The sequence below is a fragment of the Fundulus heteroclitus genome, unplaced genomic scaffold (genome assembly GCF_011125445.2).
Source record: "Fundulus heteroclitus isolate FHET01 unplaced genomic scaffold, MU-UCD_Fhet_4.1 scaffold_220, whole genome shotgun sequence".
NCBI lineage: Eukaryota > Metazoa > Chordata > Actinopteri > Cyprinodontiformes > Fundulidae > Fundulus > Fundulus heteroclitus.
The window spans coordinates 161,599-186,418 of record NW_023396632.1 but is presented as its reverse complement, the minus strand read 5'-3'; the positions used below and the strand labels follow the sequence as shown (position 1 = coordinate 186,418).

The window sequence follows — 24,820 nt, the reverse complement described above, 5'->3', positions numbered from 1 at the left end:
CAATGGAAAACGTTGCTAAACATGAGGCCGTCACCTCACAATCTCCTCACGGTCCCCTTGTTGTTCCTGCTGACTTGCGATCTTGATTTTGAGCCGGTTAATTTCGCCATCGATGCTTTTGGCGCTTCGAGAGACTTCGAGGTGTTCTGGCCAAATCTCCGAGGCCTTAGCGACAGATGCCTGAGTTGAAAATAAGGGCTCGCCGTTAGGAAAGTGAGAGGTGTGGGTGTGTGCAGCTATTTTGTACGCACAACAAGATACAGGGGAAATAAGAAGTTACAACCAGCTACTAGGAGAAGTTAGCCAACTGCTCATGGTGGTCAAAAGACTAGCCTTCTGTTTAATTCGTCTTAGAAATCGAAACTTGGATCTGGGAATGACGGCACCCCTGAGCTCACACCTGCTCTCTAGCTGCACTTTGAAAAACCTGTGGCATTTAACTGTGGCGGTGCAAAAAATTATTAACATAAGCTGATAACCAATTTTTTTTCATAGCTCAAAACACTAAAAGCACATACTCACAAATAAAGATTGTACAGCACTATGTTGGCCATTGGTTAGTGTGTCAGAACATTTCATGCAGCAGCCTCGTTGGATGCTGAACGTGAAGTAGCTCAGGGACGTCTGAGATAACATGTGGCGGGAGGTCTAGGTGTTTTTATTTTACTTGCAACTAGGGCTGGACAGTTAGTCGCATTTGCAATATAATTGCAATAATAAAAAAATAAAAAATAAAAAAAAAACACAGTTTCCAAATCACAGAGGTCTGCAATTATTGGATTAGACGCGTCCTTTAGGTGTCGGTAATATGTTTAAAGTGGGTTTGCCTCAACATGGAAGGGAACAGAGATGCAGTATTGAGGTAATCTCATTTTATTATTGCTGTAGAGTTTATATAATCAATACCTTTTTTTTAAACCAGAAACTTTCAGGAATTCCACCACAGCGTTACGTACCGGTCAAACTGTTTCATACACAGACTTGTTTGTTGGTTGCACAACAAGGATTGATGTCCAACTCAACAAGCTATTATCTTGGATAAGAATACTCTGATTAACAAAAAACTGTTTAATTTCATGTTTTATATAGTCCTTGTTTCCAAACATCTTCATCTACAGGCCATTTTCGTTGCTTGTGGTTAATGCACAGATTAAATCGCAATCGAGAATTTGGTTGAAATAAATCGCAATTTTGATTTTTGGCAACATCGCACAGCCCTACCTGTAACTATTATTCTTCATCTTTATGTAAAAATTCAACACATGATCTCATCACTGGACCTGACTTTTTGATTGCAATGCAAATTGTAATTGGCAATAAAATTTGATTGACTGATTGATTGATTAGGTAAATGAGGCAAGAGGTGTGGAGTCACAACCAGACCTATTTAACAAATCATGGTGGCCATCGCATTTCTAAGCTTCACCTTAAAGCAAAGCATTACTTAGTTTTCATATGCCTCATACAAGCAAGTCCATTTTTAAGCATTGGCGGTTATTTTTCGCACCTTCACACTTTTGTTCTCTAATCCATGAGGCAACACAGCGACCTCACAGCCACTTGTTGACAATCAACACCCTGTTCAAACAACCCAACATACCGCAAGGTTTTCCTCTTTGCTTTTAAGTTGATCCTCAAGAGCCTGAATGTTGCGGAGATGGGCGCTGCGTTTGTCATCATAGTGTTTCTTGTGATGTCTGCACTTCGTCACCTCCTGGTCCGTTTTACTCAGGTCCTCCTGCAGCAGAAGAAGAACAGGCACATTAAATACAACATGACGTTGCCAGACCAGCATTGTTTAAAGTTGCTCAGGAATACCATCACAAAGAGACACATCTGATATTTTACACATCAGCTAAATTACTTTTTTTTAAATATATTTTCATATGTAAAACAACTGCACAGAGAATGTCTTTTTTTTTTTTTTTTGGAGGAACCACATGAACAACAGGGTCTCTGCTCAACCAGCTCCAATGAGCAGATCTTTCCTGCCGAGCGGAGAGGTCATTATATACCTTGGTTGTCAAAATAAAAAAATAAAAAAAAACGCAGAAAAGAAGTTTGGAAAGTTACTCATCTTCCAACAGTGACCTCTAGGAATATTTAAAAACAGCCTTGCCTTTTTCCCCCAAAAAATACAGACCTTCTAAATCAGGGATGTCCAAAGTGCGGCCCGGGGGCCATTTGTGGCCCCTGTAATGATTTTATACGGCACCCACAACTGCATTTCAAGATAGATTTGGCCCACCAGTAAGGGTGGTTGGTGCAAATGGAATTTTTTTTATTATTAATAAAAACTAAATTATTACAGACAAAAAAGAGGTACAACACAGGGTATTTGTCTTTTAATAACCACACTTTATGTCCTCTTTAAATTGAAAAATTCATAGTAAGTAAGACCACATCTATCCAATGACTTTTACTCAAATGCAGACTTTGGTGCATTAAAGTCTGCTTTGAATCAATTTATTAAAATTGGCTAAACAATGCAAATGTTTTGAAATAAAGCGAGGGGCATTATGCAAAAAGTTGTAACATGACAGAAAAAGACATGATGCCAAAATCGTGGTTGATGGTGAGAGGTTTTGTGGCAATTATTAGCGTTTTAATATATTTTATCCTATTCATCTTATTTGTTTCTATTCAGTAACCTAATAGGTTCCTGTTTTGTTATTTTTATAAATATGTCCAAGTGTAATAATGTGTAAGAAAACCACAATTTGTGTTTATTCAGTCAGTATTTAATACAGGTGATATGATAAACAGTTAAAATATAATGATGTGGCTCTTTTAAAAATAAAATAAAAAAAATTGCCCTTCACGTTTGGAAAGACCATCTTGATACAAGAGAAAACTAGGGTTTTTAAGAAAATGGCCCCTTATCAATTAACTGTTAGTCAATTGATAAGATCAATCAACTTTAGATTAATTCATTAATCACTAACTTGCATCGCTAAAAGCTACATGTATATATAAAACTAAAACATTAGTTAAGCACCATAATAATTAAGGGCTGGATGATAACTCAATAATGATATATATCGATCAATAGATGTGAAAACGGGTCAATAAGTTCAATAGAACAACAGTTTTCTTTCCTTTTGCATTCTAGCCTATCACGTAGGTTAATACTACAGTCAATACATCCTCCCAACCAATCACAAACACAGACCCAGGAACACTGCATCACCAAGCTCTGCCCCCTTCCAAGAGTTAAGCGAGCTCTCATTCTCTTTATTTCCCTTTTTTCCCCCCATTAAACTTTGCAGTTTTGGTAAAAGTTGATTGAATAAAAGTTGAGTTTGAATTCAGTGTTTGTGTTCTTTATGTAAAAATAGGAAATTAAGCAACAGCATAAAATGTACAAAAAATGTTTTTATATTGATCAGCCCTACCATAATTACATCAGAAGTATATTGAATTCCTTTATTTGTGATGAGGGAAATAATATTTCTAGGCATTACTTAATTATATTTTAGCCATTTCTATCTGATGTAAGCTGTCTCCAACATCTGCAACATGCAAATATTGAGTTAAATGAAATACAAGACCGAAGTGACAGCATTACCTTGACTGAATCAGCCTCATCGGTGATTGTGCTTATGCTCTCCTTGTGCTGCTTGTACTCCTGGTCGGCTTTTTCATAGTCTGCCTTCAGGTTGGCCATTCTGGTTTTAGCTTGCTCGTACTCTGCAGTTTTAGAGGAAATCTTTGTAACAATCTCCTGAAGATCTTCTTCCTGAGACAGACAGAAGATAACAGTTCAACACATTAAGAACACGAAACTGCTGGAAAACCCAAGTTGTTTCGTCTGTGTGAAGAGAGAGAGGTGATGCGTTCATACCAGCGGCCTCAGGTCCTCTGACTGAGGCTCCTCCACGTTCCTCAGGTCTGTCAGCTCGAGCTGCAGCTTTGTGGCCTTATTCTAAAACAAATAAAGTTAGCCATTAAATAGATAAACATATTCAAAAATCTTATTGTGGATTTTATTGCTATACTCTTCCAGCTGAAATCGAATGTGTTTATTTTTATAGTAACTAAAATATATATATTTTTATATTATCGTGCATTAAAATCTGCTCACATTGCTGCAACTAATTAGAAAAACGTGGAGAGAAGAGTGGAACCAAATCTAAATCAAGCTTAAATTTAGCATGAGATAATATAATAGACTAGAAAAATAAAATTCAACACGTTACAAAATTATGACTGCGTAACGTGATTTAAAAGAAATGTATAACAACTCATATTCTTGTAATTTTGAAAACAAAGCAAATACTATGAAACTATTTTGTGTTCTCAATGAGAAAAACATACTCTAGACTTGAACTCAAACAGTAACAGATTTGTAAAACATTAGACATATCACCTAAAGCATAAAAAAGCCCACTATAAATAATAACTATAATGTTTATATAAGCTCTTATTAGGATTGCAAAGGGGGAAAATATTTCTGATTCATTGCTATAACCATTTAAGAAACTCAGCACAGGGATCTAAAAATGGGAGATTTAGGATTAAGGATTTTTGGTTATTAACAGGAATTCTGGGGTAATTTAAACAGCTTTAGTCATATTGAAGCATTAAAAACATTTTGGTTTGTCAGACAAGACTTCCATGAAAAATTCTTTCAAATTAATTTAAAAAAATCTATTTTGAGAAATGTATTGTGCAGAGAATTTTTTCAAGTTAGGATAATTTAATTTACTTGATTAATATTTTACTCAAAATCTACATTATCGTTAGCAGCCCCCCCCCCCCCCCCCACAGCCAATTCCAAACATTTACAATAATCAAAAAGCCTAACTTTTTTTTTTTTAAATGAAAAAAGCCTCCACTTCCTCTAAAAAGAAAATATCCAATTTAACATGTCAATCCAAAAGTCAAACTTCAAGCCTTATTTCTGGATTTTTATTGAACCGTTTCAAGCAATGGCTTCTCCCCGACTTCCTCACCATCCAACCCCCTCTCTTTAGTGTCACTTGACTAAGGACTTAACTCTGTGGCTTTGTGGCAATATGATACTTAGATTTGCCCAAACTGCATTTTTTTTTTTAACTCTTACATTTGCAAACCTTTGTGTGCGCTCCTGAAAAGGTACCAGTTATGCTCACTATGTTGATGGAATTGGAGGATGATCCAATTCAACCGACTTGTGGATCTGATCAGTTGCTTCAGATCCACAAAGTCTCCCCCTCATCCAGGCGCCTGCACATGCATGTTGGCACCACTCAAATCTGGTTGTTTTAGCCTAGATTATGTTCAAATATATTTAAAATCCTGGGCAAGAGTCAAGGTTTATTACTTTAAATTTCAGTTTGAGCCGACAACGGGGCAGAAGCTAGGAGTCCGATCTGTCACTAGTGGGTTGCCGGTTCAAACTCCCTCCTCGTCCATCTCAGCTGTTGTGTTGTTGGGCGCCTGTTTTGCCTGCCCCTGTGATCAGAGGGCCCGGTCTCACCGATTGTATGGCAGCTGTGGCTACAATGTAGCTCACCACAGTCTGAATGTGAATGGGTAAAAACTGATTATAGTGGAAAATGCTTTGGGGCCCTCATCGAAATCACAGTTCCATCACCATGGCTGTGGTAGATAAAACGCTTCCTGGTGACAGGGAGATTCAGGCTGAGTTTCTGTTTTTTAGGGCCTTTACGACTGACACGCCTCTTCAACGTCACAATATCTGCGGTAATGTTGCAGCTGCTCTGGTCTGTTGTGGTGAAGAATGTTATGCCAAAATATGCTATGACAAATAGTTGATCTCAGATTGGATCCTGAACAGTAAGGAAGAGGTGACAAAAAGAATTCTGTCCTGCTGCAGACATGGCCGGAAGGACGGCGTCTATCCCTCTCTCTCTCCTCCTGAGGGCCCTTTTTCCCCACCAGGGGTCCCTGCTGAGAGCCCTCCTTACAGATAAAACCTTCCTCCCACAGACAAAGAACTCTCTTCTCCTCAGCATTCTTCTGCAGACCACCCCAGCTCTACTGAACTCTCTCAGAGCAGACAAAGAAGGCCAAACCATGAGGGCCTGGTTGGCTCTCACCGACACACAAGCCAGTAGCTGAGGGAGATTGCCTGGACCAGCAACGCTTGATCCAGGGTCTGCTAGATTCGACTGCCTGCTTCAGCAGAGGACCTGACTGAATCCGGACAAACAACATGTCTGCGCAAACACAGAGCTAAGTTTGCTGTCTTAACATCATCACCGGTAGCAGGAGCAAAGATCCTGCATGCGAAACAGCTCTGTGTATTTCTTCTCAGCCTATACAGGGGAACGAGCCAAGGCGGAGCGGAAAGCTGTGGAATTCTGAGGAAATCTGCTCCAATCGGACTGCCACCGGTTCAGAGAACGTGCTCATACCAGGCCTCCATTCCCTCCCCACGCTGTGATTAGCCACATCATGCTGCAGGGCTAAACGCTAGCCAGCCAAGAAGAAACCAACAACTTCCTCCTTCAACGCCCCTTCCGTGAATGGCCAAACTGAACAGAACTGACACGAGAAAAGGACAGGTTTGGGCAGCGGTCTGAGGGTGAAGTTAAAAAGGTTTATTGGGAAATGTCTTGTAAACCGTGTATACCTGGCGTTTTGAACAAAAGGCTAACAATATAGCATTGCTAGTATTTGGTACCATGTCACTGTCGAGTACGTTTTAAAGTTTTACCAGAAAGGTTACCTCCACAAGGGTTTCATACATTGATGGGACATTAATGTTTATGTTATCCAGCCACTCAATATGACTACAATTAAAGTAAACGCTTTCAATTGTTAACGCTGAGCGTCCGCTAGCCAACAGGATATTAGCCTTGCTAACATCCGGTCTCGGACATTTCAAAAGGAGTTTTTTTTTTTTTTTCTCTTGTTTGTTTTAAAGCACAAAGCGTAACTGTTCTGCCCCGCCATCCTCCGATGGTGTTATGAGCCTTATTCCCGCATCAATATGGTATATTAATGCCGGTTTTAAAGACAATTTTGATAACTATAGATTTTAACCAGGTTAGCCACGATCGCTATAGCGCCCCCCTAGCGGGCGGAGGTAGAATCGCATAAACAAAGGCAAGCGATTCTGAATTAAATGATTTTACAGGACAAAACGGTCTTCAGAATATTATTTAATTTTTTTGTTCAACTTAATTAATCTCCTTATGATCAACCACTTTTGTTTTGTCTTTTGTTTGTTTTGCATGTAAATAGTTCCTTAGCTTCTTTTTTATCTTCATTTTGCTTAGTAGTTTAGTTAAGTTTCACTTGCCTAGTAGAGAGGATATATTAATCGAAATATTGTGTTAATTCAGGTAAACAGCATTACATAGTGATGTTCTCCGGATGTTCATTTTATTTCTGTTATTAAATTCTTGAACTTGAAAAGAAGTTGTCACTCCTTTATTCTATGTGTGTGCAGGTTTTGCTTTTAAAAAGATCGCTAGTGCTCGAATTCATCCCTTTCAACCATTGTCCTGATATCAGCTTAAGAGCTGATCATCACCAGACAATACTTAACAGACAGAGAGTTATTTATGAAACATTAAATAACTTTAAACAGTGTATAATTGCACAACAAGAAGGAGCTGATCCGTCTAAATTATGACGCTCACCTTGGTAGCGAGGTATAGATCATGATTGAAAGAACATGAACCCAGTTACAAGCAGCCAAAATGTGCTTCCTCGTTTGGTGTGGTATTTACCCAGTTGTTAAAGTGGGACGATTGCGCTCTGGTTAACCCGTAGGTTCCCACGGTCTGAATCCCAGACAGTCATTCTGCGTCCCTAAGCAAGACCCTCAGCCTTGCTTAGGGACGATGGATAGATATTCACAGCAGACATTAATGAAAAACAGGTTACCTTAGCGGTCCTTTGCTCCGTGGCCACTCTTCTTAGAAGTCCTTCATTCTGTTTGATGTCTTCCTCCAACCTTCTCATTTGTTGCTGGAAACGGACTTCCTGACCCCTCTGGTTTTCCAGTTCTCTCTGTATATGCCTGATGGGAAAGAGCCAAAACCGGGAAGCAAACGAGAAAGAGGACAGAATGTTTTAGAAGTATAACCCTATAGATGAAACAGTATAATTAAATCTCAATACCTGGAGTTATTTATTTTCCACAAAAAAAAAGATGAAAAAAAAAAAAAGAAAAAAAAAAGTACAGCGATCAGAGACACTCACCTGATGTCTTCCTCAACATCCCCTGAGAGGTAGTTTGGTCTGTTCTGATCAGAGGAGTAATTTCTGTTTGTGAAGATCTGATCACCATCCTTGGTGAAGGCCTGGAAGCAGTTAGCTGGAGGATTCTTGCCCTGCATTATTCTTCGAGCCTCTGCACGATTCTTTAAACATGTGTATAACAAAACAATAATAAGTACAAACTATAAAAATTGTATCACTTTGTTTACACTTTTGTAGCAAGTAGGTATCCATCTATTCAGATTTCTTGAGACTTTACTGTACACATTTTCCTGTAAAAGGCTCTTCTCACTTTTACTTATATAAGTAAAATAAATTACACATACTATGTGTATTATGTTATTGGGAAGTTCACCTTTATGAGGAGGATGCTCTCAATGTTTCTTTGATCAATCAGGCAATTGGCCACAACGGGGTCTTTAATTATCAGAGCTTGGAGCACAGAGGGATATTGGGGATGATTCACACCCCTGAATAAAAGACAAAGCAAAACAATTCCAGGTCAATTACCAATTCAAAACACAGTTTAAAAGTTATGGCCTAAACAAAAAAAAAATTAATCTATCCTGCAGAATAATCCATTCTGAACTATTTTACAACTGCTACACAAAAAACTGGAACATAATTGGAAACGTAGCTAATTTAAATAACTCAATTCAAAGAGTGAAACTCAAATTCATTGCAGAGCGATATTGAGGCATTAGCTTTAACACACATGAACAGCCCTTTGAAGGCTTTATATGTTGCTAGCAAATCCTTCACAGCTACACCAGCTTCTTCGGAGATAGTCTAAATCTCTCCTCTACGTCTAATTGGGGCAGAGAGACTTTTTACCTAACTGAATTTTAAGATCTCACCAGCTATATCTCAACTGTATCTCCATTTGTGTAATGAAACTACACAACAACAAGTTTCACTTTTTGAACTAAATTATAGAAGGAAAAAAAACAGTTTCATTATATTTTCCTTTAATGGGACAGACCTGTAAGTTAGTGTATAATTCTGGGTCTGAGTATTATCTAAACTACAGACAAGTAACATGCACACTCGTCTTCTCAAACTGTTTAAACATCTTAAGAGGGAATAGCATGTTGCCATAATGCACTCAAAGCAATTTCATTTAAATTTGAATAGCACCAATATTTTTTAAAGAGGTAGGATAAAGTCAGTTAAAGAACTAATGTGTAAAATGTTTAAATGTCTTCACCTTCCACTTGTATTGTGGACATCAGGAAGGAAAGGGCTGGTAATGATGGCTGGCCTGCGATTATTCCTGTACACTCTGCCTATGATGGCCTTTAGCACCTTTTCATCTTTATAGTTGTCGCATGTGAAGGCCAGAAGCAGAGTTTTAAGACATACTTCTACCGCCAGGGCCAGCTCTGGGTCCTTCAGTTTAATAAGGTAACCTACAAAAGAGGAATAAACAAGCAAGGGGAATGAACGCATTTTGGTTAAGGTTGTTGCCAAGTTATTGTGCTTATTTTGCTTTTTCCTTTTTGAGAGTGTAACCCTGGAGTTCCACTGAATGTGGAAGTGCTGCGGTGTGGCTGATCGCATCAACTCTAATCAGTCAGAGCTGTTTCCCCCGGCGCATTTCTGAAGCGTCCCAGACGCGCCGGTGCTCGCCGCTTCTCTAAAATACGCGGCTGCACGTCAATCTGGAGCAGAGCGGATCATTCGGGCAGGACGTCAGTTGATGAAAAGAAAAGTGGATCCGGTCGAGTTTACAAGTAAAAGACTACATGTGCAGAATATGCATCGCATTTTACTCTAAAACATCAGTACGTCATCACCTGCGGTTCCAGTACCAAGCTACCAGAGGATCTCTCGATACTTGACATCATGGACGACTAATTTTTTTAAAGTCTACATTACTATGACGCAATAATGCAATCCTAGCGTGAGCCGAGTCCAGCCGCACAGAGACGCTCCGCTCTGAAACACTCCTGGTGGAATAGGATGCCTAACAGGGATCCCTGGTGTTCCCACACCACTTGCACATTCAGTGGAACCCTGGCGTTAAAAGGAAAGCAAAGTTTCAGACAGCCAAATTTTACCCAGAGGTCCTCTGGGTTTGCGCTGGAATTGGCCTTTTCTGTCAGCTTCCTCAATGGCTTCGAGCAAAGAAGGCATAAGTTCTCCGAATCGCCGAAGTCGATTAGTGCGACTGCTCTCCATGGTCTGTAGTTTCCTTTTGCTTGCTTCAACATATTTCTTGAGCTCGTCATACTCTTTTCTGAAAAGATAAAGAAGGATTTATTTATAGTATATAAGTGTACTTATGTTTTAGACTGGGCAACAAATGATTTATTTAGAACCAAAAAGGAACGAGATGTGTAGCAGAACCTTGTTGACGTCTGTTCAACGATTAAATCTCTGCTAAGAAGACTTCTTTCAGAATTAAAAGTGAATCTAGCTTATTGCATTTACATAAATAGGATATAACTTTCAGGCAGAGTTGAAATCTTAAGAATAAAATGATTTCTTCTATCTAAATACATACAAATATTATTTTCCATACTTCTAAAACTGCTGTTAGAAGTCTGCAAAAAATAGAAATAAAAATTAAACATTTAGTGTAATTTGTCTATTTACATACATCATCTTTCCTTGCTCTTCTTTAGCGCGGCTGCAGGCGTGCTGAAACTGGTCAATTTGCTGACCCAGAGTGGAAATCTGAAGATTCAGGTTTTCCAGCTCAGTCTCAATCTGCTCCATATGTTTTGCCCTTGCCTGGCTCTCCGCTCCTGTCGTTTGACTGATGCTAAAGAAATGAAAAGGTGTTTAAATATGAGTACAAGAAAACCCCAGTGATCATGTTACTAGCTTAGAAAGAATGTAAACAAAGCTCTCACTTCAGAGTCAGGTCTTTTATGCGTGCAGACAGCTGAGCTTTGTCCTTTTCCAGGTCCCTGAGGTTACTTCTGCACCTATGGACAGTCAGCTAAAGAGGAGAAAACAGAAATTTTCTAAAGCGATGAATATCATGTATCAGACTAACATCAGAAACATAAAAGGGGTCCTATTCTTGGAAAACAAACAAGACTTTAATATTAATGGCCTGCCGTGATTCATCTACATAATCAATGGTGTCAATTTAAGCCTTTAAATTCAACTCCATTACTTTGTAGGCTCTATCTGCGCTACTATTTAAAAGAAAGAATGTTGTCCCTAACTACTCCCAGAGGAGCGTGATTGGTGGTGCATATCAAATCAGGCAAAACTGCTATTATATTTTCATGTTTTCTAGTGAAAGATAACTGAGTGTGTGGGGGGGGGGGGGTACCTAATAACTTATTGTAGAAGAATAGCTTTTCATGCTGAAAATAACCTAAACAAATATGTTGCTGCTGTTAGTTACTTTTTTTATACTTTTGTAAACAGATTTGCAATATTCTAACAATGCAAACATAGTTATTCATAAGGTTTATTAAAGGCAAACAACAAAGAAAACCAAAAAACACAAATAAATGTGGGTAAAATACTGCCTGAACCCTGACCTCACAGGACTTGAGAAGACTGTTGCGTTTCTGGGCCTCAGCTTTTAGTTCGGCACATTTAGGCTGGAGCTCCTGGACTTGCTGAGTAATTCTCTCCAACTGCTCCTGAATCTCCTTGTACTTCTCCTCCGCTTGTTTGACCTTATTCTACAAAAACATGGGGGGGTCATCAAGAGACAATAGAGCTGTGATCAGAAATCATTTAACTTAAAACATAAAAGCGCTGATTACAGTAAAATGCACAACTGGTGAAACAGGTTTTAATTAAAAACAATAAATTCTAGAGATATCATTAACTTTGACCAACATGTAAATATTGCCTGTGAGGAACACAAAAGACATGTCATACCTGCCACTCTTCAACCTTTTCATCGTATTTCACTGTGGAACGTCCTTCTTCCTGCAGCCTTTCCTTTACTGGTTTCAAGTCCTTCTCTAGTTCAGCTACCTGAAAAAATGAACGGACATTTAATAAATCCTATCCGGAGCCAAATCAATCAATCAATCAATCAATCAATCAATCAATCAATCAATCAATCAATCAATCCACTTACCAAAGCCCAAGCCATTTGTTTCTGCAATTCTTCAAGTTTGGTCTGCATTTCACGAAGTGAAGCCAAGCTCTTGTACCGTTCCTTTCTTTCAAGATATATACACCTCAGGTCTTTCAAGTACTGAAAACCAAACACAAACATATTTAGAGCACAAAGAAACGTTTGATGTTTGGTTACGCTTTATATAAAACAGGTACAAAGGTCATCAAATTATTGTTAAATTTTGACTTTTTCTTCCCCTTTCCAAAAGAAATAAAAATTTTATCAATTATCTCCTGGCCCAGTAAAAGCATAAAGTGTTTGACTTATAAAGTAAATGAATAACCTAAAGACGGGCAAGAACACAATAAATGACTATGATTATTTAGATTTATTAATTTAATCACATTCAAGTAAAACCTAAACTTTTCCTCATAAAATGCCAAAATATAAATAAGTAAACCAATTCACACATGAATAATTCTAAAAAGTTCTATTAAATAAAAACGGATCCATACTTCTCCATGGTTCTCGAGTTTCTGCTCTGTGACCTCCTTGGTGGCTTTAATGTGAATAAAGTCCTCTTTCATCTGTGACAGCTGAGTAGCCTTCATAAAAAACTGCAAGGGGAAAAAAAAAAAACATTACGCATCTGCTTTAATCTAGACAAAAACAGCTGGACCCAAATCCTAACATGAAAGAAAGTCTAACACCATCTAAAAAGCATTTCCTGTAAAAGCTCATCTTTTTGTCTTGAGAAAATTGCTGACTTATTAGTAGAGTTTTCCTTTCCTAATTTACTCATCACCTGACAGAATGTACTTGGATCACTTTTTTTTGCCTAACAAAAACCTGATATAGGTTAGGTACATGTGCGGTGATGCATAAATGGGCATAATATGTTAATTCTTTATTTTCTGTTGGATTCAGAACCCTTAAATCTAATAAACTTCTGTCTTAAAAAACGGATCATAAAAATAAAAAAAAAACACAGGAATTAGTTAAAATCAGAATGAGCAGAACGCACCTCAAAGACAACCGGAAATAGTTGTTGGCCAGGAAAAGCCTCTAATAATTCATGAAGCTGATTTATTTTAATACAATGAGGTTTACAACTAATAGTGCTTCCAGCTAAAATATCAGCTAATTTAAACAGACCTTATACTTGTCTCCTTCTCCTTTAGAGTGCAGGAAGTATTTGCTCATCTCCTGTGTGAGAACTGATATAGGATTGTTAACCTTTAAAAGAAAAGCACAAAAAAAACCGCAGTTAAAATAGATGTACGACAAGGAATCGTCTGTTACACAGCCTCACCTGGCTGGAAAAATACAACTTCTGAATGACATTCATCTTACCTGAATGTTAAAATTATCCAAGATGGAAATCAGCTCTTCTTTTTTGGTAGAGATGACCTGACCTAGCAGAGGATAAAAACTATGAACATCAATCTTTGGATTTGCAAGTGCATTACTGGACGTGGCTTGTTTTCCAAAATTGCTTTTACACGGCCAGCAAAACTGTGTTTGTATGTTTAAAATAGGTGGAAAAGCATGAAGGAACACACAAAAACAAAGCAATCTAAAAAAAAAAGAAATAAAATCTCTCCTGTCTTTACCTGTTTTACTTCTCAGCTTGTAGGTTCTCAGCCCTTCTCGTGTAATTCTCAGATCTATGGTGATGGATGGACCGTACACGTCCAGCTTGTAAGCATCTTTTCCTTTGTTATGCAGGGTGATTGATACGTCAGCGGAACTGAGGGAATAGAAGAAAACCAACTCAGCGTTTCCCACAGGTTGAGAATTTACTTGTGGCGGTGGACGGTGCAGAGTCGCAATCTCTAAATTCTTTAAACTGGAAATCTGACATAACAAGTGATAATCATTTCCACTGAATATTGGGTAATCATAGATATTTCACTATGTCACATGTACCGGAGCTCATGTCTTGCGTCTGCCTAGGCTAGCGTCCCACATACTCGGGCGCAGACCTGGCGGCATAGGCAGGCCGTGCCCACCCTGGTCTGGAAGCTGTTATTTGGTCATTTTTTTACCTCACAGTGGCCAACTATCTGCTAATCCTATCCTGATATTGTCAGGGTTGAGTTTTGACTTTGAGCTTTGATATTAGTTTTCAGTTTTCCTCTTTGTTTGGGTTTTAGTTATGATTTGACTTTTATTTCTGTTAGTTTCAGCTCCTCCTTTCCCCTCACTTAAGCTTTCCCTTCACTCCCTTTGCAGTCAGTCACACCTGTTGGTAATTAATCAGTCAGACGCATTTCACCTGCTAGCCTCCCCATTTAAGCCTCCCTCTGTTTTCACTCCAGTGCCCGTCCGTCATCAACCTACACCTTCTCCATGCCTGTGGAATCCTGTCACCTCTGTTTTCACCTCCCTGTGTTTCCTGCTGCCTTGCTTCGGTTCCCCTCAGCCATATAGAAAGGCCTGCTGCTGTGGTTAAGCTCTCTGCCGAACTGTGGATTCTCTGCCGTGCTGAAGGACCTGCTGCTGTGCTCAGGCTAGCTCTATGCCGAGCTGTGGACTCCGCTGTCTGCCTCTGGATCCAGGTGGTCTCTCTCTCTCCGGGCTGTCAGCTCCTGCCATCACCTACACCCTCACCAGTGCAGTCCTGTCTCTCCGGTCTTCCTTCCATACCCCTTCAACCCTTGAATAAAGACTTTTCATTTTAAGTTCCGTGTGTTGTGGTTCTGGGTTCATTCATAGACAAATTGTGACAGATTTTCAACAATTTAACTAGGGTTAGGCGATAAATCGATTTTTATGGATTAATTTGAATTTGCAATTAATGTAGATTTAATTTTAAGGGGAAAAAAGGAATATATATATATATATATATATATATATATATATATATATATATATATATATATATATATATATATATATATATATATATATATATATATATATATATATATAAATATAAAATATTTTTATTTCTTTCTGGAACTTATAAGAAATTCATGACATTCTGTCTCCTTGGGGAATAAATATGACACTAAAGGCCCATTTTTTTTTGTCCACAAAGCTGGGCTGTAGGTTTACTTTGCCACCATACACAGGGAGCAAGGTGTTATGGAAGGGGGAAAAATAATCCCTACTATAAATTTACCTAGAGAGAACTGCAGCAAAACGTGGGATCCTGGAATCACTAAGTTTCCACTGAAACCATTAGACGTTATCTACAAGGCAACTGGTTGTTTGGGAGTGCTTGGAAGAGGCCTTTTGGGATCAACAACCACAAACTTGCCATTTGCTAAACGCTAGTGGGCTTTAAATGGAACTGTGTGGGCTGGTCACATGAGATTAAGACTGAGCTTTTCAGCAACAAACACTCCTGGTGGGTCTGGTGTGAAGCAAAGATTTGAAATGTAGAAAATCCACCATGCCCTCTGTTAGGGATCATGGAAGAGCAGTGATGCTGCACACCTGTGTCTGTTAACAAAGGCCCTGGGAAGCTTGCAGGAGTGCATGGCATCAAAGACGCTTTGAAATATTAAAGCATTGTAATTTAATATTTGGTGGACTCTGCCTCCTCTAAATGGCATAAAGAGATTGTGCAAAGGAGGAAGACAAACTATTATCAGCAGTTGTACCAATAATTATGCTAAAAGTAATTTTGGGGTATGTCATCCCTAAAGACCCAAGAATTTTTCCAGAATTAACCTTTTTAAAATTCTATCCATTGCAAGCAAAAAAGCTATTACACGGTCCTGGCTAAAGAAACTCTCCTCAAGCTGGACCATTGGCGGGAAGTCATTGAGGAGATCCACTCCATGGAAAAACTGACCTATCTTTTACGCATAAAAGGACTTTCTTACAATAAACGCAGGTCTAAATAGCTGACGTACAAGAATAAGGAAGCATAACCAAGCTTAACATCTTGTAATATTTAATATTTTCTCTTTCCATATAGCTATGTATCAGTGCACCAAGTTCTGTGTGTGTTGTAATTTTCATTATAAAGAAAAATATTAAAGAGTATATATATAAAAAAAAAAGTGATTTTACTGAATTCAATTGAAAGTTTTTGCTGAAAGTGGGTGTCAATAAATGTGGGTGGCATTATACATTTGATACATTCTTACCTTTCTCCTTCTTTCACAAAACCCTTCAGGGATGACCCTCTATTTGTAGCCATCGCATTCCCGCCTAAGGCCACTATCAGCGCTGTCAGGATGGCACTTTTTCCACCTGTAACAAACGGTTCACACACAGATTACAGAAGATTAAAGACCAACCAGCAGTTGTTGTAAAAGACAGCTGATCTACCTGGTCATGTTTAAACCACTAAACAACAAGGCTTAGAGGCTGTTGAAACACACGGTGCTAAAATGTGTCTCAGCATAGGTCTTGAAATGTAGCAGATGGCAAATAAGAGAGGAATATAAAAAAAATCCTTTAATATGTTACAGAGGTCAGTGTTAGCACACCTCCAGTAACTACACATAAATGAAAGCTTGTAAGATTATGGAGATTTCAACAGATCTGGGTCTGCTTAGAACAGGCAGTGAACACATGCTCACAATAACATACTTATTTTACTACTTGTATTGCAGCCATAGGAAATGTGTACAGCAACACGATCTAGCCCTGTTGAGACGCAGTGTGTTAAGTTCTGCCATTTTAAATCAAAATGTAAGGAACACGGCGACACATTCCCAGCCAGGATGGTTTGAAGGCCACTTCTAGTACAAGCAGGGAAGGTCTGGAGTCTGCGAATACTACATCCTGCACACTTCAGTTTACTTTAAAACGTTGCCGCTTATGGGTAGTTACCTCAGCTTTGCTGTTGGTCCTTACATTTGATCCATTGCGATTAATGCATGTGCCGACTTCTACAGGAACTGGGCCAAAAGTGTCCAGAACCATTTGTGAATGTGGCCTAAGTATTTAGATTTTAAAGTGTCTTTAACGGCAGTGGTTCACAACTTTTCCCCCCAGAGTTGCTTCTACGGAGAAGCAGCATTTAGTTCCTATGCTCCATTTTTTTGGAACAAACTTCCAGAAAACTGTAAAAGTGCGGAAAGCCTGAGTTCCTTTAAATCAAGATTAGAAACACATTTGTTTAGGATTGCCTTCGACTGTTCAAGTCAAAATGTTTTACGGAAACATCATTAGTTCAACTTTGTAGTTCAACTGTTTTTAATGTTTGCTTTTAGTTTCTATTTTTCCATGTTCTATTTTTGTTTCTACATTTTTTCCTACTTGCTTTTATTCAGTTCTGTGTTTTTTTCCTGTATTTTAATCATGTAAAGCACTTTGCATTGTCTCTGTACTGAAATGTGCTATACAAATAAATTTGCCTTACAGGCAAAAAAGTTGAACTCGCCCTTTCTGTTGTGCACTTCATTGAATGTACGCATGAATGCCAGAACAGACAGTTTCCCAATTTATCCTAATTTTAAATCCATAAAATAGTCTAGAAATTTAGGTTTGTCTTAAAACAGCCCGCTTGATCTTTCAGTTCCCAGCCATTAAAAGTGAAAATGTAGAAACAGTTACAGGCTTGCTTCTATTGAGACAAGCTGAAATCTCTAGTATGCACGGAGTTCTGAATATTACCCTAAAATCCATCCAAGATCATCGTTTTACCTTTGACAACCTGAATAAATCATTTTCTCACCATACTCTGAAATGTTTCTGACTGAATAAGTTTGAAAACAGGCGAGTTCATCACAGCCGAGAATGATTGTGCATCGTGTGTCAATTGTTCATAAGAACAATTGACAAACTCTGCTATAAACATCTGCAAAATTAAACTTCATTTCCTAATCTATGGCAACCGGACATTCTGTAGTTGTTATGAAAATGTTTTGACACCTATCAAGGAGTCTTTGTGAATGAGCAAAAAAAACAACAACAACAACTCAGCAGAAGTCCGGTTGCCTTCTATTTAAGCGAGTTTGCTGTTGCGATGACGCGGATAATTTCGATTTTGCACCAGCATGTTCCAAATCTATATATAATTAATATATACTATCTGAAAGTGGGCTTTTATATTGTTTAAAAAATGCTTTCTCGTTTTCATTTCAATTTATCTGAAAAAAAATAAATAAAAAAAATCAACTGAAGAAATTTCAAAAGTTACGGAGGACCACTTACTTCCATTATTACCAACAACAAAGTTGACATTGGAGCCGAATGCAAATGGTCCAAGGAGCGAGTGGCACATGAAGTTCTTCAGAGTGATGCTCTGCACTACTCCTGCATCACTCACCACATCAGAAGGATCCTGAAACTAAAAGCACAAGATTAATGACTTCAACTGCTGTGTCATACTTCTTGAGCATTTCCACATTTTGTGATGCTACAACCCCGAGTGTGACAGACCACCACAAAGTAACACAGAACTAAAGTGAAGGAAAAAAAAAAGAGTCATGGCTTACAAAATGTTTTTATAAATAAAAATAATTTAAAAAGTGTTGCATTCAGCCCTATTTAATCTGACACCTCTAAAAAAAAATCCCGTCCCATCAATTCCCATCAGTAGTCATCTGAAAGCAGTCCACCTGCTTGTAACTTAATCTCTGGCCAAAGCCATCTGTTCTGTGAAAGCACAGAAGGTCTTCTAGAGAAAATGAGCAAACATTAAAATGAAGAACAGGGAGCACAGCAGATTAAGTTGTGGAGACGAGAAATGCTAGAATGGTATCCAGAGCTCTCAGGTGCTGTGCACATGACGTTTTTTTTTTCAGTTAAAACTGAAAAGCTTTGTTGCGTTTCCAGTGTTTGTGTACCCCACAACCCTTCCACATCTGCAAAGCTACCAAGACGCTGCCACTGACAGCCACTGTTAGAAATTCAGCAGAGATAGCGAACCCAGTCAACTTCGCCTCATTTCCCACCAACTACTTGATAACTTTTGATAACAATCCACACTTTCATGTGCTGGCTCGCTCGGGTCTCTGCCAGACAGATTGCAGTTAGGAGAGGGAAAAGACAGACCCCCCCCCCCCCCGTCATTCTCTGGGGAGGCTGAAGTTCTCTGTCACAGAAACGCCGTTGTCAGCTACTTTTCAGACCTCAGCTCAACCGATTTATTAATTTTCAAAAAAGCTACTTCTCGTCTTTTTTCTGTTATTGGCGACTTCACCGTAAAAACACAATTTGTTCTCCAGTTACACGAGGGAGCCGTGTTTGCCATTCCACCTCTGCAGTCAGTCTCACAGACGTCGCTGTCTTTGCAGCCAGAACGAGGCCCGGCTGCAAAGACAGCGGTGTCTGTGAGACTGAAGTGGAAAGGCAATCACGGCTCCCTCAAACCGCCAACACAGAAAAAAGACGGGTGAGCAGCGCATGAACACCATGGATTGTTATCAAGAATTATTAAGTAGTTGGTTGGAAATGAGGCGGAGTTGACTGGATTCACTATTTCTGCTGAATGTGCGCTCCCGACGCAGCAGATTCGGACAAATTTTGTCAGAAGTAAAAGATCTCTGTCACAGCATCTTATCTTTTTAGTAAAAAGAGGACCAACTGCTGGTCCCTTTTCATTCCCAGGGCAGAACAGAGCTCCATCCAGTGCACCAAAACTGATCCGATATTTACTCTTGTTTTGTTCCTTCACCAATCCGAGTCCAATTGGTCAATCTTCTAAAACAGATAGTGTTCTCTAATGCCTCAGTGGCAGCAGCAAACTCTCAACTAGGGCTGCAACTAATGATTATTTTAATAATCAATTAATCGTTTGATTATTTTTAAGATTAATCGATGAATCAGACAGAAAAAAAACTTATTTAAACTTCAAATGTTCTATTTAGAAAAAAAGGACTAACAGAGTTAAAAAAAAAGTTGCTACTTAGGTGTTCTGTTACAATAATATTAGGTAATATTTTGCTTCAAATAAAGAAGATTATGTTGACTAGATTGTAACTCAATAGTTAATGTTGTCTATATGAACCGCGATTTAACACAACAAAAGTGAAGCTGTAAAACTGGGGTGTAAAATGCAGTTTGGCTGAACCTCAACCTTGTTCTATTGCACCTAGGGGGGAAATGGGCATAACAAAGCAACCGATGCAAAACATCCCTTCTGACAATCTAATAAAACACCAGCTTATTTCATAGACTGTTTCAGCACAAGCTGCATTTAATGCAAATACTATACGCTACATTTGCCCTTGTACATATTTTTCTTCCAAGGACGTTTATTCTATACGTTTTTCTAATTTTTCTTTGAAGAGCCAAACAAGGTGTTTGATATTTAATACTTTTTATTTCTTCTGAGGGCTTTACATTTTTGAGGGTGTCCTTTAAGGATGCTTATGTCTCTTTTTTTCTGCAAGTGTTTTTAACTTAGGTCTCATTACGGTTACATAACTTCCAAAAAAAAAGTAAAAAAAAAAAACAAAAAAACAACTGGACTTTTTTCTGAAGTTTGAAGACGTTTCGCTTCCCACCCAGAAAGCTTTCTCAATTCAAATTTTTGGAGTAGTGTGGAGTTCCGTGTTTATATTATTGCCGAAAAAGGCTTATAATGGCTTAGATACCAAGCAAATTAACCCAAAACAGGTCCAACCCTTTGCAATGGAGAGTCGTTAAGGTCGTTAAGGGGAGATGTTGTGATCACCTGCATGGAGGTGAGGATTGAGGTGAAAATTGGAAAGACTCAAACCTACTGCTGTGTTGTAAGTTTTTGAAAGTTGAAACCTGAGTCCTCCTCCTCTGTTTAAAGTTGTTTTTTTCTCTCCTAACGTAAATGGCTTCCTTCACCCCCCCCCCCCTTCGAACCTAACATAACCCTAAATAACAACAATAAAGATTCTTGATTCTTGAAAAGTTAGTTTAGAGCCCTGCTCCTCGCTCCCATACAGTAACTTCCCTCAGACTTTCTCAGCAAATTAAAACTTAAAGCTTAATCAACAAATTGTTACCATCAGAATGAAACTGTATTCTGATAGAGAGGGCTGGGTAATGGTCCATAATCCTATTAGCGTCCATCTAAGCAGCGATTAACTCATGAATTTACAGCACATGCGGATGGGGCCGCAGCGCTGTGCAGCACACAACATTTTTGGCATGATCATCATTTCCTCCCGCTCTCTCGACAGCAACAGCGCGAGTTCTCCACCATCTCAGAACCTGGTGCGGGTCCGTTCTGTGCGCTCAGAACAGTCAGCACCACTGCACCTCCGTCTTTGTTGTTGGTTTTTTTTTCCGCATGAAAAAGTGCAAAACTTCTGCGGTTGTTTTATGGAAATTCAACGACTCTGCTAATGTCAGAGTTCCTACTTTGAATAAAGCTTGGTGTAAACACACGTCATGGTCGGATTATTAAATTTTGAGCCCATATAAACGTCACTTTCGGAATACTCTCTTTCCTTTTAATCCGAACACATTTTAATCATATCAGATAAAGTTGCGCACGTAAACGAGCTCCTGTCATTAACCAGCTAACGAGCCAACAGCCGCATCAGACTGACGTTCAGGCGGGAACCCGAAGCGCGACTTTGGCCGCACAGGACTCCGCCCACAGCCCGCGAGCCAAGCGCTGTTAGCGTTTCTGTTAGATATTAAATCGGGTTCTACCTTTGTTATGTTTGTGCCTCTGCGGCCACCGTACCCCAATGTTACGGAGGGGACCGTTTTCTTCCTGTATTTTGCTGTTCAGTTCTAGTAAACGTACCGCAACCACATTCCAGCCAGTCTCCTCGTTATCGATGTAAACCAAGATTAATACATGACAACTGGTGACGAGGATGCGTCTGACCTCACGTGTGGGATTCTTTGGTGTTGCACAGAAATATGGTTTTAAATATTTTCAATAATTATCAATATCGATCAATATGCATTTTTTTTTAATCGATAAGCTTTTTTTCTATATCGTCCAGCCCTAATTTAAAACCATATTTTATGTGCAGCTCTGCCTGGACATTTTATGATATTGCTAAATTATTTAATTTTAACAAAGAACACAAACACAGAATTCCAATTAAATCTTTATTTAACAAACTTTTTAAACTATTACAGAATTTTTTTTAAAGAAAAATAACTTAAGAGACTGGAGTTATGTTATTAAATACTGCCAAAGAATAAACTAAAGTGACCAGTAAAACAACCAAAATAAATACACCAATACCATTTTATCACAAAGAAGGGAGCCCAGTTCAGCTGCTATACCTGCTTTGTTTTGGAAGAAGCTCCGTAAGATTTCTCCGAAGATGACGCGGAGCGGCGTGGGGCTAAAACGGCTCGCGCTGCTGCGGGTGTGAGCGGCTTACGTGATGAAACAAGTTGGTTACGTTACCAGACTTTGTTTTTACCGGTTTCTTGCAAGTTTTACAAATCACTGGTTTATTTCTGTCAGAATGGCGAACTAGTAAAACCCTGTTTTGGGACCGTTTCCTCCGCCGCTACTTGCTGTGACATATTCACGTGCTCTGTGTTGTGGTTTGAGAGGGCGGCGCTTTGTGACGGCGTGCCTGGGTCCGCGATTACGATTGGTCGAGAGGAAGTAGTGACTGTAGTATCAACTAATATGATAGGCTGAAAGGAAGGAAGGAAAACTCTCTATCGAAGTTTTATCGACCCTATTTTTTCCTATCGTGCCACACGTCTATCGATCGAGATATATATATATATATATATATATATATATATATATATATATATATATATATATATATATATATATATATATATAGTTATTGAATTATCGTCCAGCCCTAGTAGACTTTACTACAAAAATAGCAGTATTTGAAAATGCCGCCTCGCTTCGATTACATCACTCTGCACCCAGTCAGCCAGCCACCATTGACAACCGCCTGCAGGTGAGGTAAACGGCTCTGCGGCATGTAGACTAATATACATTGGAGTTTGCGGCTGTAAGTTATGGTTCTAGACCAAATTTAGCAGGGGGGCCAGCGTTTTTTTTTTACGTGTGAAAAACAAACAAAATATGGAATCATTTAATATATTAAGTGGGCCACAAAACCAAAGAGCCACTTGATGCTCTGGAACTGCAGGTGCTGCACCCCTGAAAACTGCTGAACCAAAAACTGAAAAACACTAATTTAAAGTTAAAATAAAAATGTAAAAATCTTAAATGGGCCCAAGAGTCCAACCAGTTATTGTTTCTGTTACAGCACATATGATCATAAGAAATTGGACTCAGTTTTAGTCTTTAATACAGGAGCCATAAGAGGGTCCCTGACCAGTTTTACAGGGGCACTAGCCCCTGTTGGCCCCTGTCTAGAACCGCCCGTGGCTGTAACACAACGTGGAAAACTTCAAGGGGTAGATAGGAACGCTTTTGTAACACACTGCTAAGATACTACCCACGTTCTGCTTTTTACGAGTCCATGCCTGGTGACATTTGACGGCTGGAAAAACTAGCAGCGACATGACGTACCCGTTGACTCAGAGCAGAATCCCCTTCAGTTGCATGCTGCTCCTCTTCCTCGCTCTCGTCTTCGTCGTTGGCCGCGGGTCGAAGCCGTTTGGGTGCCTTTTCACTGACGGCTGCGCTTTTTCGCTTCGACATCTTGGGACGCCCGTCACTATTGTGGACAAAACGAAACTGAAAGAAAAGCTGCGGGCTAACGTTACAAGCATTACGGGAGGATGAGTTTTGACAAGTTTATCTCATCCTGCAACAGTACTCCTGTTTACAAGAACTCCTTCTGGCGTTGCTAGGATTTAACTGTTGGGATTTGTTGCCATTAGTGTACGGCACTAAATTGACGGTAACGAAGACGTAGCTTGTGTGGCTAACTGACGCTGCCCGCTAAAGGAGAATAAAAAATGTTATCTATTAAAGCAGCAGCTTGGCTAGTTGTGGTTGCCTTTGTGTTATCAAAACTAACTGACACAACGCATAAAGTAACTTATGGGACAACTTACCTCGTTTGTGAGTCAACACCGCCAACCGGTGTCTATCGAATTCGCGCTAGTTCCAACAACACATCGCGGGAAAAACCGAGATTGGGCATGATTCGTCATCCCGTAGCTAAAATGGTTGTAGTTTGTAGCATGTGGTTTGTAGTGTTCTCCATAGACATAATATAAGAATAGACCCTGCATTGACTGTCGCGGCGCAGGAATTATGGCCGCCATCTTAGGGCGGTCGACCTGCTACCCTAACCTGCTGATTCAAGCTGAACACACTAGTGATACCTCAGCACTGTGCGGCGTATTTTTGTTTAAATCGACGGACTATATGAGGGGGTGGGGTGTTATTACATGTAGCGACATTTTAATATCACTTTATCTGGCTGCTTATTTCACTCCAGGTTTCCCAAAGACAGTACACGGAGAAAAAAGTGGGAGCTGGCTGTGCGACAGGATATATATTTTTTTGCAACAAATCGATCTATGTTGTGCAATGAGCACTTGAAGATAGATGACTTAGACTGAATCATGTCATACTATCTATATTCAATTTTCCAACTTCTCTCCAAAAAGTATGTTTCTCCTGTGTCTCTGTAAATAATTATTGGAAGGTGTTTGGTCCCGCTGCTTTGTCTTCCTGTCTAATGGTTTTGACTTAAATTACTGTGTACCTTGTGACACAAATTTTTAAACTTGAGTTTTACTTTTGTGTGTCTTTTATTGTATTGTATTATCGCAAGAAGTAAGGAGGACGAC

The 24,820-nt window shown here is 39.2% G+C and overlaps 1 protein-coding gene across 2 annotated transcripts in view; it reads right to left on the bottom strand.

The window, feature by feature from the left end:
- Nucleotides 1-24,182, bottom strand: part of si:dkey-119f1.1 (uncharacterized protein LOC557127 homolog) — a 28,894-nt gene extending 4,712 nt beyond the window's left edge. Inside the window, exons 1-22 of one of the 2 annotated variants that reach the window (XM_036129814.1) lie at nucleotides 24,077-24,182; nucleotides 23,586-23,733; nucleotides 18,338-18,473; nucleotides 16,321-16,426; nucleotides 13,831-13,967; nucleotides 13,571-13,632; nucleotides 13,373-13,453; nucleotides 12,733-12,834; nucleotides 12,236-12,355; nucleotides 12,031-12,129; nucleotides 11,682-11,828; nucleotides 11,037-11,125; nucleotides 10,781-10,945; nucleotides 10,239-10,417; nucleotides 9,386-9,587; nucleotides 8,534-8,648; nucleotides 8,161-8,321; nucleotides 7,843-7,978; nucleotides 3,845-3,925; nucleotides 3,569-3,739; nucleotides 1,601-1,738; nucleotides 35-180 (exon numbers count right to left, since the gene is read on the bottom strand). In XM_036129814.1, the coding sequence (XP_035985707.1) occupies nucleotides 35-180; nucleotides 1,601-1,738; nucleotides 3,569-3,739; nucleotides 3,845-3,925; nucleotides 7,843-7,978; nucleotides 8,161-8,321; nucleotides 8,534-8,648; nucleotides 9,386-9,587; nucleotides 10,239-10,417; nucleotides 10,781-10,945; nucleotides 11,037-11,125; nucleotides 11,682-11,828; nucleotides 12,031-12,129; nucleotides 12,236-12,355; nucleotides 12,733-12,834; nucleotides 13,373-13,453; nucleotides 13,571-13,632; nucleotides 13,831-13,967; nucleotides 16,321-16,426; nucleotides 18,338-18,473; nucleotides 23,586-23,717 (2,705 nt within the window). In that variant the 5' untranslated portion in view covers nucleotides 23,718-23,733; nucleotides 24,077-24,182. Of the gene's footprint in view, nucleotides 1-34; nucleotides 181-1,600; nucleotides 1,739-3,568; nucleotides 3,740-3,844; nucleotides 3,926-7,842; nucleotides 7,979-8,160; nucleotides 8,322-8,533; nucleotides 8,649-9,385; nucleotides 9,588-10,238; nucleotides 10,418-10,780; nucleotides 10,946-11,036; nucleotides 11,126-11,681; nucleotides 11,829-12,030; nucleotides 12,130-12,235; nucleotides 12,356-12,732; nucleotides 12,835-13,372; nucleotides 13,454-13,570; nucleotides 13,633-13,830; nucleotides 13,968-16,320; nucleotides 16,427-18,337; nucleotides 18,474-23,585; nucleotides 23,754-24,076 lie in introns of both variants that reach the window. The other variant, XM_036129815.1, reaches the window with a different exon arrangement.
- Between the last annotated feature and the right edge of the window lie 638 nt (nucleotides 24,183-24,820).